The sequence below is a fragment of the Branchiostoma floridae genome, chromosome 9 (genome assembly GCF_000003815.2).
Source record: "Branchiostoma floridae strain S238N-H82 chromosome 9, Bfl_VNyyK, whole genome shotgun sequence".
Taxonomy (NCBI): Eukaryota; Metazoa; Chordata; class Leptocardii; order Amphioxiformes; family Branchiostomatidae; genus Branchiostoma; species Branchiostoma floridae.
Genome location: NC_049987.1, coordinates 21,146,303 through 21,167,663, shown reverse-complemented (window position 1 = coordinate 21,167,663; position 21,361 = coordinate 21,146,303). Strand labels below are relative to the sequence as shown.

General features: G+C 40.3%; 1 protein-coding gene across 1 annotated transcript in view; it reads left to right on the top strand.

The window, feature by feature from the left end:
* Positions 1 to 19,782, top strand: part of LOC118422291 (pregnancy zone protein-like) — a 45,864-nt gene extending 26,082 nt beyond the window's left edge. The window contains exons 22-35 of the mRNA XM_035829809.1: positions 11,814 to 11,921; positions 12,586 to 12,834; positions 13,060 to 13,204; positions 13,545 to 13,721; positions 14,161 to 14,242; positions 14,381 to 14,612; positions 15,095 to 15,254; positions 15,678 to 15,907; positions 16,261 to 16,476; positions 16,981 to 17,129; positions 17,616 to 17,703; positions 18,334 to 18,402; positions 18,644 to 18,746; positions 18,874 to 19,782. Coding sequence (XP_035685702.1) covers positions 11,814 to 11,921; positions 12,586 to 12,834; positions 13,060 to 13,204; positions 13,545 to 13,721; positions 14,161 to 14,242; positions 14,381 to 14,612; positions 15,095 to 15,254; positions 15,678 to 15,907; positions 16,261 to 16,476; positions 16,981 to 17,129; positions 17,616 to 17,703; positions 18,334 to 18,402; positions 18,644 to 18,746; positions 18,874 to 18,941 — 2,076 coding nt within the window. The 3' untranslated portion in view covers positions 18,942 to 19,782. The remainder of the gene's footprint in view (positions 1 to 11,813; positions 11,922 to 12,585; positions 12,835 to 13,059; positions 13,205 to 13,544; positions 13,722 to 14,160; positions 14,243 to 14,380; positions 14,613 to 15,094; positions 15,255 to 15,677; positions 15,908 to 16,260; positions 16,477 to 16,980; positions 17,130 to 17,615; positions 17,704 to 18,333; positions 18,403 to 18,643; positions 18,747 to 18,873) is intronic.
* The last annotated feature ends 1,579 nt before the right edge of the window (positions 19,783 to 21,361 follow it).

Genomic DNA, 21,361 nt, shown 5'->3' with positions numbered 1-21,361 from the left:
GAAGAAGGACAAGGAGCATCCAGGAAGAGGAGCAGAAGTCAGGGGAGTCCAAGGGACGGGTGGATTGGGCTAGGGTATTCCGACAGGGGGGACCTGTAGCTAGGGCGGCCCCAGGGAAGGTAGAGGGAGGTAGTGTGGGGAAGGGACCTTCCCAGCCCAGGGGAGTACCCGTAGTTAGATCGGCCCCAGGGAAGGTAGTGGGGGGTAGCGTGGGGAAGGGACCTTCCCAGCCCAGGGGAGTACCCGTAGTTAGATCGGCCCCAGGGAAGGTAGAGGGGGGTAGCGTGGGGAAGGGACCTTCCCAGCCCAGGGGAGTAGCTGTAGCTAGGGTGGCCCGAGGGAAGGTAGAGGGGGGTAGCATGGGGAAGGGACCTTCCCAGCCCAGGGGAGTACCCGTAGTTAGATCGGCCCCAGGGAAGGTAGTGGGGGGTAGCGTGGGGAAGGGACCTTCCCAGCCCAGGGGAGTACCCGTAGTTAGATTGGCCCCAGGGAAGGTAGTGGGGGGTAGCGTGGGGAAGGGACCTTCCCAGCCCAGGGGAGTACCCGTAGTTAGATCGGCCCCAGGGAAGGTAGAGGGGGGTAGCGTGGGGAAGGGACCTTCCCAGCCCAGGGGAGTAGCTGTAGCTAGGGTGGCCCGAGGGAAGGTAGAGGGGGGTAGCGTGGGGAAGGGACCTTCCCAGCCCAGGGGAGTAGCTGTAGCTAGGGCGGCCCGAGGGAAGGTAGAGGGGGGTAGCATGGGGAAGGGACCTTCCCAGCCCAGGGGAGTAGCTGTAGCTAGGGCGGCCCCAGGGAAGGTAAAGGGGGGTAGTGCAGGGAAGGGTCCTTCCTGGCCTAGGGGGGGACCTGTTCCTAAGCCTAGGGTTACCCCAGGGAAGGTAGAGGGGGGTAGTACAGGGAAGGGTCCTTCCCGGCCAAGGAGCACACGTACATTAACTAAGAGTGAGTGGAAGAATATGATGAATAAAAGGCTTAGTCAGTTTAAAGAAGCACAAGATAAAGGTGAGGTTGTGTGTGGTATTGGTTAGAAGGGGAAGATGTGCAGTATGTAATATGTCCTACAGGGTGGAGTAGTTGTAAGTTGGTCAGTACCCACCTGGCCTAGAGGTTAGAATGTTGTATAGTGGGCCCCTTCGTCCCTCAGGGTGGGGGGAAAAGGTTAACCAGTAGGTACTAGTACCTGTAAGAGTAGTGAGGAGGGGGTAGGAGATGATATGAATGTTAGTGATAGTGTAACCTGTAAGAGTAGTGAGCAGGTAGGAGATGTTAGTGATAGTGTAACATGTAAGAGTAGTGAGCAGGTAGAAGATGTTAGTGATAGTGTAACATGTAAGAGTAGTGAGCAGGTAGGAGATGTTAGTGATAGTGTAACCTGTAAGAGTAGTGAGCAGGTAGGAGATGTTAGTGATAGTGTAACCTGTAAGAGTAGTAAGCAGGAAGGAGGAGATGTGGGTAATATGGTAACCTGTGATTCTAGTAAGGAGGGGGGAGAAGATATCAGTGTTAGTGATTCCTGTAAAACCGTAGTTGCCCTTGGCCTCTTTTCTTTCTTTGTCATTTTCAAAGGTAAGTTATTTACTCTATGGTCAACTAGCAAATGTGTTAAGGTGTGCAAGTTGAAGAAATTGATAAGTAATTTATGTGAATGCAATGTTATGTGTAGAAACCTTAGTATGGGGGGTGATATTCTTTTTGATGAAAATAAGGTTGTAGAAGTACATGATAGGACTGTTACAGTGACCCTTTTTGGTTGTGGGGGAGGTAAAACAATTAATTTTCATCCAGGCCGGCCATGTTTCTCAGCATGCGCCCATTGTAAAAAGCCATCTACATTTGAGGAGTATAGGCATCCACAGGGATGGAATGATACACTTAGAAATTGGGTAATTGATAATACAGGACTTTCCAGTACAGACTGTGTATGTCGTTCTTGCGAGCGTAAATTTCGACGATTACAGGCCCAACCTGATTCCGTTTCTAGTTCTTTAACTGATAACTCACAAAAACTCTCTCAAGCAGTGCTAGAAAAAAATTGTTTTATGTCTGAGTTTGGTTTATGCCAAAATTTGTCTAACCATGAAAGACAAAATGTTTCAGTTGATGACATGATGTCATATATTTCCTCCATTTCAGACTTAGCGGCAGGTTGTAACACTTTGCCAAATTCTATTTCACTGTGCACATTTCATTATTTCCAGTTTTACCGATTTTGTGATGAAGATAAATGCACGCATTGTTGTAAGGTAATTAGGTCCCATAAAAGGAAACGTTTCTGTCCTTCATTAAATATCCCACAATCAGCTTTAAAATTAGCTGACTCAACTTTGTCAGAAGGTTCCCTTTTATGTAACAATTGTTATCAATGTTTATATAGATCTGGTAATCTTGTTAAGGAAGAAGAAACTCTGGAGAAACGTTTAGAAATGTTGAAAACTTTGGATGTAAAGTGTAGCCTAGAAAACATACCAGAATTAGCTTTGCACCAGGTTTCTTGTAAGGTAGGTGAAATGTTTCTAGAGAACAAATCTTTACTTCTTGTGGATGCATATGATTTGTTTGTAGAAACTATCCAAATGCTTCTTAGTGAATTCCAAAATAAAGAACAGTGTGATGAAGTTGATGCATTCTCTTTCACATCAAAGTGGTTACTTGTTGGACTATTAAGTGATCTTGGAAACTTTATTTTAATTCACAAAAGTTCAAGTGAATCAAACAAATTCAGTTTATTGTTATATAGTAAAGACTGTGATTTGATTGAATCCCTCCATTTGGCATTATATGCAGCAAGATTGAATACTTCTAAGCGTGATCTTGAGTTGAAGTCTATTCAGTCCAATGTTGCTTCTATGTTCACAGATGTTAACAAAGACGTACTTAATTCTAGCCTTTTGTCTTCTTTGATGTACATGAATAGTTTAATCCATCAAGAATCTTCCAAATTCATTGATAAGTTTGTTCAGTGTCCAACATCCCTCCATGAAATTGACATGTTGCAAATTTCTAAAGAAATAAATCCGGTTGTGTGGAACTTTATTGTTGTACTTACTATGCATAAATCTGAAATACCAAGTTCTGATTTTGAAACCTTTGACATGAATGAACATTATTTGGCATTTCTTAAGGATAATTCTAGCCATAGCTCTTCTAAGTTTTTAAGACGACTGTTTGCTACTTTCCTTATCTTATTTATTGTCTCTGACGGTCAGTGTAGTTATCCTTTTCACATGATTAATTCAGAATTAATTCATTCTTATAGCCAGTCTACTGATCTTATGCAATTGTTAAATCGCCTTGGTGTATGTTGTTCTAATGATTCTCATAGAAGATTTATTTCTGGAATGTTAGATAAATTGAAATTAGAAGATAATCATTATAATTTAACAGAAGGTTCTTTTACTGTAGCTTCTATAGACAACATCAATAGTGGTAGTCCCCATGCAGCTGTGACAGGTAGTCCCCGAGGGTGGAACGGCACATCTATTCAAGCCGTCCAACCCAAACCTAAATCTCTTCTTATTCCCAAGCCAAATTCATCTGTACATAGTAGTGAAGATATCTCTGTAGGTATAGGTAATGTTACTGAAACTGATGAGCCAGTATCAAAGAAAATCAAATTAGTTTCAAAGTTTAGGCAAAGAAAAAGGTCACCAAAGGAAATTGATCATAGTACTTTATCTCTTACACCCCCATCTTGTGTTCAGTCTATAGTCCCTTCCACTCCAATATCCCTGACCTTCGAACAGTTTGGAATATCTGAAGAAGAAATGAAAGAGTCTCATAAATTTAATTCTGAAGTATTACTTTATCAATTTGAAAGATGTATATCAGATTTGACAGAATCTTCTTATAAATTACCCAGTTTGAAATGTAAACTATTTTTAGAAAGGGACCCTGTCACAGAAAAGTCTAATATTGCATATTTATCTATAATGAATGAAAATGCTGACTGTAAAGAGACAATGTTAAAGGCCCTTAACTTCCTTCACACTTCATTTAATGTTGGCGTTGATGTTGAATATTTAGTTGTTGTTGGGGATGCAAAAACTTATGACCACCTTCTCAAATTAAAACAGGAGTATGGCCCCGCTTTAAGTTGGTTAATTATTTTTCCGGGTGATTGGCATACATTAAAAAATTACCAGAATGCATTAATGAAAGTTTATTGGAGGGAGGGTTGAAACAGATCGCTTCGGGTAGAATAAAAGGACAGACATTACTTTCAGTTGGTTTATGTAAACATTTTAAGCGCACTCATAAATTTTTGCTTCAAGTATGGGAGGCCTTATACAGATGTGAAATTGAAGCTTTTCTAGAGTATAGAAGGAATAGTACTGACACTACTGATCAATGTTCATCAAGTTGTTCTTTTTCAGCCCAGACTATTGTTGATAAGGTAAGGGTATTTCTAGACTCAGTAACACACTTTAGTGACCCAGGTTTTGATAGAGACAACTTTGTAAGAAGACAGGAATTATTGAAAATGGAATTAGAAGGTATAGAAGATGACTTCAAGGAGTTTTGTTCCAGAGCATGTGCCCGGGATGAAGTATTTTTGTTTTGGCACAGATTTGTTCATGATGACTTTATGGCATATATTTCTCTTTTCATAGCAATTAGATCAGGTAATTGGAATTTGCGTTTGTATTCATACAAAATGATGGCACCCCTTTTCCATGCCTTTGACCATGTAATATATTCTAGAATCATTCCCTTGCATCTTTGTGATATATTGTCTTGTCCTGACCATATTCTCAGATATTTCCAAGAGGGGGGATTTGTTACCAGTATTAATTCTGTTAATTATTCAAATGTAGCACTAGATGAGAGTCATGAAATGTTGATAAATCGGGACACAAAAGAAGTTATTACAGGCCCTAACAAATTTGTAATTGAAGATCTTGTTTTATATTTACCATATCGAGCTAAATTGATTAAACAAGTTAAACAACAAATTCTTGTCAAAGCAAATTGTAGAACTCAAAATGATCTTAGTCCTGCTATTATTGAACAGGAAAGGCTAAATATTGTTTATTATGCAAAAAAAGTTGTAGATGCCCACATTTTTTCTACCCCTGTACATGATAGATGTCTGTCCCAACCATTAACAGGAGCTTCTATTTCAGATATTCAAAGAGAGGACTTGCTTAAGTTTAGGGAAATAGGTAAGGCATCATTAGACACATTCATTAGGTTCAGGATACTTAACAACCCAAGTAATAAAGCACCCCAAAGACGGAAGTCTTTAAGAACTTTTTCTCAAATTAAAATGACAAAGTCAAGGGTTTCAAAAAGTGAAAAAGACAAAAAGTTAGTTTTAGAATGTTATCGTAGAGCTGTTTCCTGGTCCCAAAATCAAAATAAGCCCCTATCTGAAATTGCCCATCTGTTAGATTTGCCCCAGCTAGGTCAGTTTCTGGAGCTGCCTCGTGCTTTATGTAATGCTGATGGAGTCCCTCACAAGGGGGCTAAATCAGCAACCACTTCTTTTTTCCAATCTAGATATAATACTGCTTTTACCAAAATGTACCCAGTTGGCTTTTCCCCCCAGTGCTCTGTTTTAGAAGGCATGTTTTTGATTAATACATCTCCATTAGGTCAGCATAGAACTTTTCTTGAGTATTCACATTTTCTGTTTGTAAAATGGGTTTTGCCTTTTCTTCAGTCAGGTTGTTATGAAGTCCATATTGTTTTTGATGACCCCCACCGAAATGGCCCTAGTGCTAAAGATGTTGAAAGAAATAGAAGAGATTCTGTTTTGGAAAATGACAATTTAACACTCATTGATTCAATTTCTGATGATACATGCACCCCAAAAGACTGGAGAAAATTCATTTCCTTGCGCCCAAACAAGCGTTTGTTATGTTCTTACTTATGTACTTCTTTACTTACAATTTGTACACCTTATTTGAGGCAGCAACAGAAAGTGTTCACAGCTGGGGCATTTACTGATGATAAGAGAGATATGTGTTTTGTTTCTTCAGTAGATGGCATCTCTCCATATCCAGACTGTAGGTCCAATCACGAGGAAAGTGACACTCGTGTTTGGCTGCATGCTGCTTCAAGCAGTTACAAAAACATATTGATTTATTCACCTGATACGGACACGTATCATGTGGGCCTTCCTTTTGTGGGGGATACAGGTAAAAGAATTGTCATTTTACAAAAAGCTGAACCTGGAAATTGGCAATGTCTGGATGTGAATGAGTTGCTATCTTGTTTTGACAAGGACCCTGATCTTTCCTCCCTTTCTAGAAATCTACTACCCCATATAATTCAGTCACTGTTTATCTGTACAGGTTGTGATTATGTTTCCTTTTTTGTTGGCCTTGGTAAGGTATCATTTATGAAAACTTTCTTTCAGTTTTCAGAATTCATTTCTGGTGGAAACTCTGTCCAAACTAGTGGTTCTCTTTCTTGTGCAGATAAAGATACAGGGTTCTTGGCTTTTGTTCGTTTAGTTGGTAGTGTTTACTTTCAAAAACACCGTACAGCTTTTCTTAAGTACTCATCTCCAGCCCAACTTTTCAGAGAAACGAGGGGGGATAATATTTCAAAGATTCATGAAAACTGGTTACAAGTTATTAGGGGTGCCATCTTTGAAAGAATAGAGTTTGAAGATAATAGTTTACCTTCCTTTCAGTCCCTTTGGTTCCATTGGTTACGTTCTTGTTGGGTTTACCTTACTTGGGCTCAGGCTTTAGAGCAGGACTTTTCTTCTGTATTATTAGATAGGTATGGCTGGGAAATAGATAATCACGGTAATTTAATGATTACATGGGATTCTAAAGAAAATATTGAAAAGGTGCAGAAGACTGTGGAGTTTTTAACCAGGGGGTGTAAATGTAAAAGTGGGTGCTCTAGTAAAAGATGTAAGTGTCTCAAGAAAGGTCAAGCATGTGGTCCGGGATGTAGGTGTTTAGATTGTTCTAATTCTATTTGTTGTGAGCAAAATCAGGTAGGTCAGGACAATGCAGAAGCAGATTCAGATACAAGTAGCACTAGTGATGATCAAGACTATGTAAATTTTATAGATGACTTTTATTGTGGTAGTCTGTCTTTATTAGATAATATTTCTGATTCAGAATTTTCTGAGGTAGAGTAATAATGAGTGAAATAGGACTGTCTATAGTTTACAGGCATAGGTGAGTGGAAGCTGGTCTTTTCTGTACTCCTTCACCCCCTTTCTCTCCCTCTCTCCTTTTTTCCAAAGAACCCCTTCCTGCTAGGTTTAGACATCTGCCCCCCGTAGGTAGGTTAGAGGCGCCCTACCCCTGTAAAGGTCGTACTTAACGACGTCAACATGGGGTACATCACACAGATCCCCGAGTTGACGGGAAAGGCGTAACCCCGCACTTTGGTACGGGTGCAGGTTGGAGGTTCTGACTTTTATTTCCTTACTCCAGCTCTTCCTCACCTATGGGTTAGATTTTGAGTTTCCGTCTGTACCTTCTGGGTTTTTGCTTAACTTATAATCTTAGATGTTATATCATAAATTTATTATTCTGAATAACTCATATATAATGCATATATGATATGATATAACCTTGAAATTAGTCTATAATATATGTAATATAATATAATATAAAAATGTAATATATGAATCTAACATGAATATAAATTAGTCTTGATATGGTATAGCATAGATAAAGATGCTAAAAGTAAAATAGATAGTGGGTGAGTGTGAGTATAAAATATCTGACTGAGTGTGTGATATGGGTAATCAATGAACGGTAAGTACCAATATGACATATGGATATTAACATGTTTTTGTTTTTGCATTAGGTGGAGTTCTACCCCAGAACAGCTGAGGATGTGCCTCTAGCAGCGAAGAGTGTTTTCAACTTTCCTTTCTTTGATTGACATTGTAGTATTGCATATAAGTAATTAGTCCATCAATCATTAGCTGGCACCATTTCCTAATGAGTAAACTGATTCAGATATAGCAACCTAAGACTCTTAAAGAATTTTCATAACATACTGTGAAATTGTGTTTCCTACAGGTGATGTTCTGCTATGGACCTGAAGAGGGTGACTACTGTGTTAGTTAGTCAGATCATTTGGCATGATTGGAATTATATCATTCTGGCAAAAAACGTCAGATGTTTGGCGGCAAATTCCTGATATACAGTTACACTACAAGACTTGTTTCCAATTTGGCATTGATGTTTAGACATGACATGCATTGTTTTTCAATTTCATGCAATAAAGTTTGGCTTATATTTAACATATATATGACTCTTTGTATATTTTGTATTCTACAGTAGCAAGGAATGTCAATCATAGACTTTAATATAGTCTGAGTCTGGGGTATAGCGGAAAAGAAAAAAAAGTTGACACTTTTGGGTATATGTAACTTAGGTACATGATGATTGAACATGTCAAACCAATATGAACATCACACCTTGTATGAGTATGAAATGTTGCTAGTTAAGTATAGGGTAATCCTGGTGAGGTTTGAAATCGGGAATCGCAATCGCAGGACGACCTCTTTCAGTTTTGATAAGATCGATATCAGTCCAAAGTGAAAAACCTTGATACTTCTTGCTATTATCATAAATGCGTTGAGAAAAATAAAAAAGTGTAGAAGAGTGCGTAGATAGAGGTAAGTGTATGAAGTTGGTAATGATACGCTTGACAAAATTAGGATTGAAAACTTTGAAGAATTTTTTTTTAACTGACTTGTAACGTTAGGTCAAACAATAACTACACTAAGTACATATCATATGAACGAACAATAAGAAGACATCTTAAAACTGACAATATTCCCAGTATGATCAGTATAAATAAGCTATGAATTAAAATGGAAGTCACGGACACTTTTCTCTCGAGATTTCGAAAAAAAATCGCGGCCGCAGCTAACCTTCCGTCGACCGAAACCTTTGAGAAATGAGCCAATCCGCGGCACGCGCGCTGCTTACAAGTGGTGCGTTCTGGAATCAAAATTACCGCTCCTAAATGACATGGCCTCGCGCGGATTGGGGGCATTTGCTTTTCGCACTTGAAATGTATAATGAATCATATACCGCCGGAAAGTAGAATTTTTGCTTTTTCATGTACGCTAAATTTCCTGTTGGTTTGAAATCTACACGAGGGTGAAAACAAGAGGGGAATCTACACGAAAATCACCTATTTTCGAGTCGCTATATTTAAGGGATTGCGATGAAACAGCAGTTTAAAAAACTATCGGAGTAAAGAATGAAGCTAAAATATTGTGAATGATGTGTAACTAAGTAGATACGGGGTTATATACTCCAGGAGGAAGCTTTTCTGTAACGCGTGTTGACGCCCGGAGTCATGGAACGGACTACTTTCTCTCGCGGAAGGAAAATAAAACTGCCTCGAACTCTCGACGTGGCTGGGCGGCTGCATTAACTTTAAGATTTACGGAGAGAGGATCTGTCCCGGTTGGATAATTGCTAAATCGTCAAACCCGGTGCGCTCTATTCTGGAACCAAAATTATGTCATGACTTCACGGAATATCGGGGCAAATGCATTACGTCTCAAAAATCTGTGATAAATCTTATACTTTCAGAAACTAGAAGGTTTGCTCTTTCATACGCAGGAGATTTCCTGTTGGTTTGACATCTACAACAGGTTCAAAACAACAGGGGAATTTACACGAAAGTCACCTGATTTGGGGTCGTATTTGTGACTGGAAAACGATACACAATCGGTTCAAAAATCTATATGAGCTAAAAAGGAGGCTAAAATATTGTGAATGACAAGAAATTAAGAAGATACGCAGCTGTATACTCCAGCGACAAGCTTTCTTGTGAGGGGTGTTGACACCCGGAGTCATGGAACGGACTACTTTCTCTCGCGGAAGGAAAAGAAAACTGCATAGAACTCTCGGCATGGCGTGGCAGCTGGAGGTGTATATGGTGTGGTGCCATAACGCCTGGTCATTTGATATAACCACCGAATAAATCCACTGAGTAAGCAGAGCACACACAAACACACGCACATAAATACGAAATGTACCGTAAGTTGGAAAATTTTGTCTTAAAACTAAAAATTGTAACAACAGCAATATAAAACGTTCGAATCCGGTATTCGACATATCGAACGCGGCGCATTCAAAGTGCGTTCGAATGATTCCATGGAAGCCAGTGATATTCTTCTGGCGCATTTCGCATTGATCGTGTGTTTAATATAATTTATTCCTTTGTTTTCCGTATCACCTTCGCCGTCGGGCGATCCTAAAGGTCCCCTCTCACTGGACGTGGGGCACGCTTGCGGCATTGCTGCGTTCGAAAACGCAGTTGTACCCCCGCGGAACCTAGAGGTGCCCCCACGAAACCTAGACGTGCCGCAAGCAAACCTAGAAGTGCCGGTTGCAAGCGCGACGTTTTTTGGAAAGTTTAAAAATAACGCAAGTGGCAAGATGCCCCAACAGTGCCCCAACGGTGACGCCACCACGCCCCGAACAGTATCAAGGATATATTTTGCCTATTTTACACCAAGAATCAAAAGTAAACATCCTTTTATCACCGAAAAGCTATTTTAGATGCATTTCTAATAATTTTACAGTGGTTTTCGATCCAGTTACAGCATTGCGAATTCCACAAAACTTACCTTGTATCCGCATTCAGAGTTAACTTAAAATACATCTTTTGATTTAATTAATGGAAAGTAGGTCAGTATTTTACACTTGAAAACCAAAAAATAAGTAACTGGTTTATCGATTAACCTACGGATGTAGAGAAAAAGATTATCGTACAACGTTCAAAAAGAAATTATTTATCTTAGATGATAACGTTTGCTTTTGAGTTTACGTTATAACGTTACAAGCAGTGTAATCATTGCTGGTAGGCTGCCGCCGATAAAATACAAAATTGCAGTCACTAGTAGGACCCATGTGCCATATTTTTCTCACTTTTTACAAATATGATAGACTTAGACATCATCAATAGTCTGGCAAGTCATCCGCCGACAATGAAAATACTCCGCGTCATACAAAAAAAAGTATGAAATATCAAGCATTTTCATTTTGCAAAATTGGTGAATAAACATCAAGGAGCTTGATAAACATATAAACATACATCATTACACATAACGTTACATGGTGCAAAACGTGCACATGGAGTCAAATCTGGTATATGGTTCGTGTCCGTTCATTCGGGTCATTTCCTTTACTGTAAAAGTCTTTCAAGGTTATTTATAGCATATGTATCACATAATTCATTATCATAAGGGAAATCTTTTCATTATAAATCTCATTTTTTGGCATTCTCATCATTTTACAGTGATTTTTCATAAATTGGCAACGCTGCAATTGTCAATAACATGTTCATTTAGTCTAGAAACGCAACAGTGCCGCACGTCAGTGTGAGTGCAAGACAAAATCGGCGAAATTAACACAACAGTGCCGCAGTGAACGGACCCAGCAATGCTGCAAGCGTGCCCCACGTCCAGTGAGAGGGGACCTTAACGGTGGCCGGGCTGATACGAAATACACCGTGCTGTATTCTAGAGGACTTTGTGCATTTTTTTATGATCCTTCTTCCCTTGTTACAGATACATTATACATAGGTACGGCGATTAAGCAAAATGGTTAAAAGGCTAAAAAAATTGCTTTTGCTGCCAGTCACTTCAATACAGCACAATACCTAGTAGACTTCGGGAGAAAGTAATGAAAGGTACACAGTACGTTCCCTTAAAATACTATTCTTATCATTGCACCAAGGCAACAACAAATAAAAGACTGTTGCATGTTATATCCGATAGAAAATATTTATTTCATAAATCATCTTTTGTTGACTTTGTGAAATCACTGACACTTTCCATGTGCTTCTGTTCCCATGAATCTCTGCAGGCCTTCCAACCGTTCTTTGTGTCCCCCACTCTTCCCTACTCTGTGATCAGGGGTGAGGAGGTGCCGCTCAAAGTCTCCATCTTCAACTACATGCAGCAGTGCCAAGTGGTGAGACTGGAGCATTACCTTGTCACACATTAGGATTTTTTTCTGTAAGAAATCCTTAAGAGGTAAACGCCTTTTGCACATAGTCAGCTTTCTGAACCATTCCCAGCTGCCCCTTAGCCATAGTTTTGAATTATTCATCAAAAGATGTTTGTGGAGTTGGTCTACATAAAGTTTTAACACTTTTCAACAGGTTCATGAACAGATCATGAGTAGGGAAATGTCCTTGGCATGGAAGGAGTCTTGACTTATTCTTCCAACTTTGTTTTTAGTTCTCTGTAAAATTTGACCCTTTTTACTGAGGTAGGGGATCGGACACGCGCATATACCAGCTGTTGACAGTTATTTGCTTTTCATTTGTTATCAGTATTGTTTACATTTTGCCTCATTTTGTATTTTACTTAGTTTCGTTATGTTTATGTCTTTGTATACATATGTATAGTGGTGAAGTTAATATAAGTAGCTAACTTGAATGCGCCACCACTACGTCTGTCTCGTCTGTCAATCCGAATAAAAAAAGGAGTCAAGTTGGCAAGGAGTGAAGCTAGGAACCAAGAGGATGTCAGCAGTGGGGATAGGATGATAAAACTCTGATAACCTTGTATATTGAAATCGTAACGTCCTATTGACAAGTTGTTTGAGCTTTCAATCCGTTCTTTCTCTACAGATTGAGCTGACACTGCTGAAGTCGGAGGACTTTGACTTGATTGACAAGGACAGGACGCGTCAGGTGTGTGTGTGTCCTGTGGCATCCAAGACCGAGACTTTCAACATCGTCCCAAACACGCTTGGGAAAATCAAAATCTCGGTGGAGGCTGAGGCTGTGGAGGACGATGGACTGATATGTGGGAATGAACCAGTTGTCAGGCCTACCGAGGGGGTCAGGGATGCCATTGTTAAGGACCTGCTGGTCGAGGTAATGCTTTTTCCGATATCTTTTAACAGGGCTGACACAATATTTGATTTACTACATCAGAGCATCAAGAGCATCTACAATAAAACTCAGCACAGGTCTGCCAGAACATTGCCTTCACATATAAATTTCCAGGCTCACCTTTTTCGTCGGACCAGAAGTTTGTTAGATTGACCAATTCATGTGTCAACAGGGAGAAAAAAAAAATTATTTATTTATTTTCAACAGCCGGAGGGTATTGAGCAGGAGTACACCTACAGCTCATTCTTCTGCCCCAAAGACTTCCCTGATGAAGTGCTAGAAGACATCATCCAGACTGTCCTCCCTGAGAATCTGGTGGAGGGGTCCAACAGGGCCTACGTGTCCGTTATCGGTCAGTACCCAAAATATTCAACTGCCACCATACAACAACTGCAAATAGTGATGTTTACATAGGGGTGCTTTGAACGGTCTGTATGAAGTGCCAGAGGACATTTTGCTTTTGAGGGACTGGGAGGTCAGAGTCTGCATTGACTTTATTTTTTACAAAAATGTATATTTGCAGCATGTTTACATTACATGCATTTTAACGAATAGCCCATGTACTTGTAAGACCCCATGTTCAAAGAACGAAGACAACGTGCGAGGGGGGCATAGTAGTAGTCCACTGTGTTCTACTGATGCAGTGGTGTACACATAATTACGCTTGAATGTCAATCTTTGAATGACCTCAGGTGACCTGATGGGCCCCACCCTATCTGGTCTGGACAAACTTGTTCGTCTGCCGACCGGGTGTGGGGAGCAGAACATGGTTATGTTTGCTCCAAACATCTTCGTGATGCAGTACCTGGACACCACCAACCAGCTGTCCTCTGAAATCAAGGACAAGTCCTTGGAATACATGAAGATTGGTGAGTTTTTAGGCACTCTTATGATCTTAGAAGGGCTCAAATTGTACATACTGTGTGATGATACATAATGCTTGTCAGATGCATGTATAAATCTATTGATGAATATAGTTTAATGCACTAGATAGGGAAATCATGTCTCACAATGTAAACTGCCAGTTAGTATGTGCTAGATGAACTTCATTTATGCCTTCTGTCGGTGTCATGTAAAATTTGTATGTATTTGGTAGATATTAGTTCCCACCAATCTTAACCAACAGAATATGCGATGTGATTCTCTAACAACCTGTCATTTCTGCATCTTTTAGTCATCTAATGAACAAGATGGCTGACAATTTCGTTTCTTACCATTCCATCCTGTCATGTATGCCAAGTGTAAAGAATACTATTTCTATTGTGCATGCACTGTACCTATCTATCGATCTTCTGTATTGTTTTGAAGGTTACCAAAGGGAATTGACCTACAAGCACAAGGACGGGTCGTACAGTGCCTTTGGCGAAAGTGACGACTCTGGCAGTACTTGGTAGGCTATCGCCTATATTACTCCATGCCATGTACTAGATCTTATAGAATCACATCTTGAACAAAATGTAATGCTTTTTCATTTTACACAAATCAGGATTTGTAACTAGTTTTAACGAACTCTACTCACTTTTTTCAGGTTGTCTGCCTTTGTCATCCGTTGCTTTTCCCAAGCCCGTGACTACATCTTCATTGACCAAAAGGAACTGGATCACACCAAGAAGTGGCTTGCATCCAACCAAAAGCCAGATGGTTGTTACCAGTCTGTTGGGAAAGTCCTGAACAAGGCCATGAAGGGAGGTGTCAATGATGATACCACGTTGACTGCCTACATTGCCATCGCCATGCTGGAAAGTGGGGAATCCGTTGAGGTAAGGATCCGCTCATCCACCTCTGGGGAAACTCCGGATACACGGTAATGCTTTCATGGCTGATTGAAATTTCTGTGAATACCTTAATTGAACCAGAGGATGTAACAAAGACTGGTCTAAAGAAAAGTAATATGTTGAAGTAAGTTTCATCAATTTTGTAAATAAAGCATGATATACTGTAAATGCATTTAAGTTCGCGGGGATTTAATTTCGCGGTAGCGGGAAAAAGGACTTTTCGCGGTGGATTTAAGTTCACGGTAACACCATAGACTGCAGTCTAATACCATGGTAGAAAAATGTTCGCGGTGGTTTTAAGTTCGCGGTGTTCAAAGTGGTCACCGCGAAAACCGCGAACATTAATCCACCGCGAACATTTCTGCATTTACAGTATGATAGACGTTGGAACAAATGTATAATTCGCTGCAAGACTCAGTCATGTAGAATGTTGACTGCACTGACTTATTTTTGCTCTACCTTTGCAGTCAGAGCTTGTTGGAAATGCCCTGGAGTGCCTCCTGACTAGTGAAAGCAATCTGACCAGCACATATGGCATCGCCCTGATGTCTTATGCCCTGACTCTTGCCAAGCATTCACAAAGAGATACGTTCATGGAAAAGTTGGAAAACCTGGCCATTGAGAAAGGTTTGAAAAGAAGTTTTGCTTTACTCTTCAACTTTAATGTATATATGATGCTCATTAGATCCTTAAGAGATGTTCTTTACATTCGTAGGACTATCATCTGTTGTGGGTCTGAGTAAAAAAACAACTTACCACGGAAATTTGCTGAATACAATGAACTACATGGAAAATGGGAATTTTTCTCGCCACAATACAGTTTTGATGTGCAAATTCACGAATTATGGCCAGATTTGTATCATGAATAAGAAATTGTTCAAATCTGTCAAAAATGAGTGATAAGATTGTCAATTTTTGTATTCAAAACTGGCCCAGATATATGCCTTGCCATATGATTAATATACTCTTGCTGAACTTTGTAAGTGGAATAGTTCAGAATGTCTTCAGGACTTATGGTGATGAACACATGTTGTGGAACTTTTATCAAAGATGGTACAGTCCACTGGGAGCGTGAGGTTCAGCCTGGGAAGCCGACAGAAGCACCTGATACTTGGTTCCGGCCATACTACAAATCCCCCTCTGCTGAGGTGGAAATGACCTCCTATGCACTTCTTGCCTACATGGCAACTGGAGAGAGGGAATCGTTGGTAACGGGCCTGCCCATCGTACGTTGGCTCACGGAGCAGAGGAACGCATATGGAGGCTTTTCATCCACACAGGTTTGTAGTCGTGTCACAAATAGGGTCCTCCAATGTGGAATTACGCTACATGACTTTGTACATTATGTGTCGTTTATTCTAGAAGTTTGATTAAACAATTACAACCACACAACTTGTTCCAAATTGTGTTGAATGAAAGAATGCAAGCTTAGGGTTTGATAGAATAAGTCGCATGTTTATGAAACCCAATGATGGGGATAATAATGTACATGAATATGGTACTGAGACTGTCAGAATGTTGGGTGTCAGATGGCATTTCTCTCCGTCATTTTATTATCAAGGTAAGCAGCAAATTGCTGTATTTATACAGCAATGCACTATGTCTACTATGTCTACTGTTTGTGTGCATGCAGAACACAGTCATGGCCCTGCAGGCCCTGGCTCGCTATGCTGAGATGGCTTACGGAGAGGGAGTTGATATTGAAGTCCAGGTACAGACTGCTGAGGGACTGGATAAGACCTTTACTATAACAGACACAAACAGCTTGGTTCTGCAGCGTGTGGAGGTCCCAGTCACTCCAACTGACGTCATCGTCCGAGCCACTGGGAAGGGATGTGCACTTCTCCAGGTACGTTTGCGTTTTCATAAATTTTTATGGACGTTTAAGTTCCTACCAGTAGTAAGTGTATGTCAGGGTATAGATTGCGATGTGTCGAAATTGCTGACTCTACCAGCAAAGATCGCTATGGGAGTCTCTGTCGACAGAAACTCTGATCAGGATGTTAGGCATGTGTTAAGGTGGTCTCCCAATTCTATCCCCCAAGATATGCATGTATGTATATGTATAATTACTATGTGTATGTGTGTGTATGTGTGTGTGTGTGTGTGTGTATGTGTGTTTATGTGTGTGTGTGTATGTGTGTTTATGTGTGTGTGTATGTGTGTGTGTGTGTGTGTCTGTATGCGTGTGTGTGTGTCTGCGTGCGTGTGTGTGTGTGTGTGTCGGTGTGTGTGTGTGTGTGTGTGTGCGTGTGTGTGTGTGTGTCTGTGTGTGTGTTTCTCTGTGTGAATAATGACATTAGATCCCGTGCATGATCTTCCCTTGAATCGCTAATCATGTACCCCCTGGTAGGCAAATGTGAGGTACAATATAGAGGAGGAGGAGCCAGTGCCATCCTTCGAGGTCAACATCACAATGATGGATGTGCCAGCTGAGCTTCTGCGTGATGGGGGAGGTGATTCTTTCCGCTGCTCTGCCAAAATTATGAGTATATGTACCAGGTAAGACACACTCTATCTATCCAATGCTACTACTACTACTACTACTACTACTACTACTACTACTACTACTACTAAGACTACTGCTACTACTACTTCTACTACTACAACTATAGTGTTACTCGGTCTATACAGATTATGACGTGATAGGGTGAGCGGACATCCTGTCTCTTCAATGCTCCCAGTCGAATTAACGAACTAGACGATTATAGACTCTGCAGCAAAACTACAATACAAAAATAATCATGAGACGAAAATCATTTTTTCATCGATATACATTAACATGAGAATCATACTTTTGGACTTGGAACCTCCTTATTGCATTGATAGTTCTACACGAAGATTGTGATGCTGGATATCACCAGCATTATGCCAATTTGAAATTTCCACCTGTGCAACAGAACAAGTTTCTTTAACAATAGCTGAATTTGTTGAAATATATGAAAGAATTTGTGGATTCGTAATGCCATGTTATCTTGTATCAAATAGGTTCGTTGGTGATGAACCTTCCAATATGGCTGTTGTTGCTGTAAAAATGGTTTCAGGATTCATCCCTGACAAGACCAGCCTGAAGACTGTACGTACTTGTCAATGTTGGCTTGTTAAACGTAATATATATATATATATATAATAAGGGCCTATTAATTTGTGGGAAGTTCATATTAACATTACACGATTTTGTGAGTCCAGGACTCACAAGTGTACAGCAATTTGGGGGTGACCAGGGAGCGCGTCAGTGTAATTCTGGAGCTTAGCTTTATATTCTTATCTTTTAAAATAGGCCCATCTTGTTATTGCCACTGCTATCTGGGCTATCCTAAAGAGGATCTCTGGTTGTGATCCTTCATCTGTGACTACCGCCCATAAGGAGTTAATTTGGTTAACAGTTTCCAGTTTTCATCTAACTTCTGTGTCAGTGGCGAAGCTATTGATGCAATTTGTCATTACTTTCAATTGTGCAATTTCTGCACTTATTTCCATTCCGTATCCTGGAGATGCTTCATTCAAGGGATTTTACAAAGTTCTTGTTCTTTCCCAGCAAGTCCTCCAATGTCATCAGAAAGCATAGACTCTTGATTGTTCTTCGTGCAATACTAACTATTCCTTCAAGGCTTTCGAAGTCATCTGTCACTATTCTTTCTATGCATATGTTGAACAGTATGTTGAACATGATTCAATACAATTAGTGTTTGTTTTTACTGTGCAGCTGAAGAAGAAGAAAACCATCAAAAAGTATGAGATTGACGGCAAGATGGTGAATCTGTACTTTGACGAGGTAAGCAAAGCATGATGTACATATTGTATCAAATTCATGATTATACCAATAACAGGGCTTCACTCAGATGTCTCCTTCAGTGATTTCAGGTCTCTGGCCCATCGCTGCTGCTTAGAAAAGTTGTATCATTTGTGATTCACATTTTCAGCCAGACTGTAGTTTGACCCATGAGATGCACTGTGTCATATGGTCAGTACTGAGCTGACCAATGAAATGCGCTCTTATTTCTCTGATTCCACAGCTGACCAATGAGACGACCTGTTTTGAGTTCATGGTGGAGCAGAACATCAAAGTGAAGAACACCAAGCCGGGCGTGGTCACTGTGTATGACTACTATGAGGAAGGTGATATATTTTCTCCTTTTATGAAGTTAAGAGGTTTTTTGCCGACAATTATTCTTCTTGTATTACACTTTGTCCTTAAGTCTTCTTGCATTACCTGCTTCTGATATTCCAATTTCTTGAATTCCAGACCTGAAAATTTCCAAGAAGTACAACATTGTGACCAAGTGCAAGGAAGGGACCGAAGTCAACCCCTGAAGGAAACAAACAGAACATACCTGGGCCACTGTCTCTTTAAATAGAATTAAACTTAGTATGTGAAGAGAGACCTTTCTGTATTGTCATATAAGTTAGTAAAAGTTGCGCAATTGATGGAAAGGATTGGTAACTGAAGAAATTGCACCTCATATGAGGATGAACTGAACTGAACTGATTGGTGATTGTACATGTTAGGAAGGATTTTATTGGATTATGCTCTGATGACTACTGTCGTAGAGTAGAAGTGATATTAACGTTGAACAACACATTTATATCACCACGGTTTTGGCAGGCATTTGTGCATTTTTGAACAGAAAGACAAGATCTGAATGTGGCCTGAATCCCTGAATATATCAGGAAATTAATATTAGTCATGCAGTGATGCACATGCACAGAAGATAATAGTGCCAATAATAGCAACAAATGTAGCTCACATTTTAAAGGACAATTTTTGCTTTTTTTTTTTACATAACATGATAGAGCATAAGAGCATCTCCTTTTCCTTGGGCGGTTGCCACTTTGTATAGAACCCCCTGTGTCATTGCAGTTATCCATATGTACTCTTTCAGTCAAGGTCATGGACTGGGACTCTCTTCTAAGGTCAAGCTCCTCCCCAGACTGAAATTATAGCAATACTATGGACATGTAGAATATTGCTTTTTTTTTTGCATTTCAGAACATAGCCGTTTGGTGTAAGAATCGGTAGTCACATTTCTTTAGATAATGGCCGTTTGACGGTTGTACCTGCAAACGGGATAGTACGTTTGAATGGCTACGTTAGCGTCTGTTCGCAGACCTGTATGCGTTCGACCATTTGAATAAAGGTAGTTGAGTCTTCACATCCAAAGTGTCAAGGTGTGTTTTCATGTCACGGTGGTTACGTTGCTAGGGTAAAATCCTCGTCACCATTACGGAGTGTTCCGCCCACAAGCGGCATGCCATGAGCCATGGCGTTAACAACTCCTGCTAAAGCTAAGGGCAACCCGCCGTACGTGCAAATACGTGCTGTCTACGTGCCAAAACGTGGGCAATATTTTGGGATCTTAAGTCGTATGTAATGCCTCCGTACGAACTCGTAGGTAATCCGACGGATTTTGGAGCACACAGACACGCCGTAGAACTTAACGTGCAGTTAAAACTTGGTGTGCCATCGGGCTGCGGATTGGCCGCGCGTACGTGCCACTACGGGCGACGCGCCTGCCCTGTACAGCCTGAACGTTTTCAGAAATACGTGGCGGACGTGGCCTCCCAAAAAATGTACAGACAAATTGCACGTACGGCGGGTTGTGCCCTTAGCTTAAACCGAAGATGTCTGCTCTACTCTACTCCACATACGTAACGTTACAGTAGATACATGCTGGGATATAGATGTAACCAGGTTTGGGGTGAAGAGACGATACGAGTTCTTCATGAACAGTAGTATAACTGTAAGGCCATGTTGATTTGATTATATGGATGACATCCGCGCTCGCACCAATTTTCGGCCATTTCCAAAAAAAAAGTTTTCGACCACACAATGAATTGTGCAAAGCAGCTGTAAAATGAGCACAAATATTCTGTAGATTGAAAAAAAAGTATCAGAAAACAGATAACTAATGCCATAAAATGCCAAAATAAATCTATAGTCAAAGAATAAGATGTGAAAGGACAGAAAGAAAAAAAAATCTATTGTTGGTTGGGGGAGGTACCAGTACAGAAAATTCAGGTCCAGAGGATCATTTCCAGGTCCGGACCTGAACCTGATTGTGGAAACTTGAGAACTGGCAATACTCAAAACAGTGATAATTGGTCAATTTTGCTACAAAGGAATCTGTTTGGTGGATTATTGGACTCCCACTGGCATTTTAAAATCCCATCTCCATGTAATAAAGGCTAACTGTCTCTGTACCTTTGACTGTAGAAACTTGGTACAATTGACTATAGACTCTACTTGACTTCGCTCTTGTTATCTTCTTGGCCCTCGGTAAGACCCCAAATGCCTGCCGACATAGTGTGTCCATTTTGTAATTGGCGAAACCTGTTCCTCTGATTTTTTTCAGGTCTGTTTTTTTCGGATTGGTCCAAGAAGAAAAAAAAAATGTTTTGCACCCGTAAGATGTATTGGTCCCTACACCTAACTGTTGGTAAACCATACTATGTGTGTTTAGTCCTATGTTCAACCTTCCTGGCCACTTTGATTTCATACTGAAGGCATCTTTTTTTTTTGGCCAAACTTTTTTTTTAGTCGCTCGCTCGCATCAGTTTTGGAGTTCCCAGAGGATGTCATCCATATAATCAAATCAACATGTCCTAATATCCAACACAAAACTTGGACTCACACAAATTTAAAAACGAGTTCTTGTTGATTTTTTTTGGCAAGGTGTGTGTGTGTGAGCAGAGTAGAGTTACATATTCTATTATATATGTGTGTGTGTGTGTGT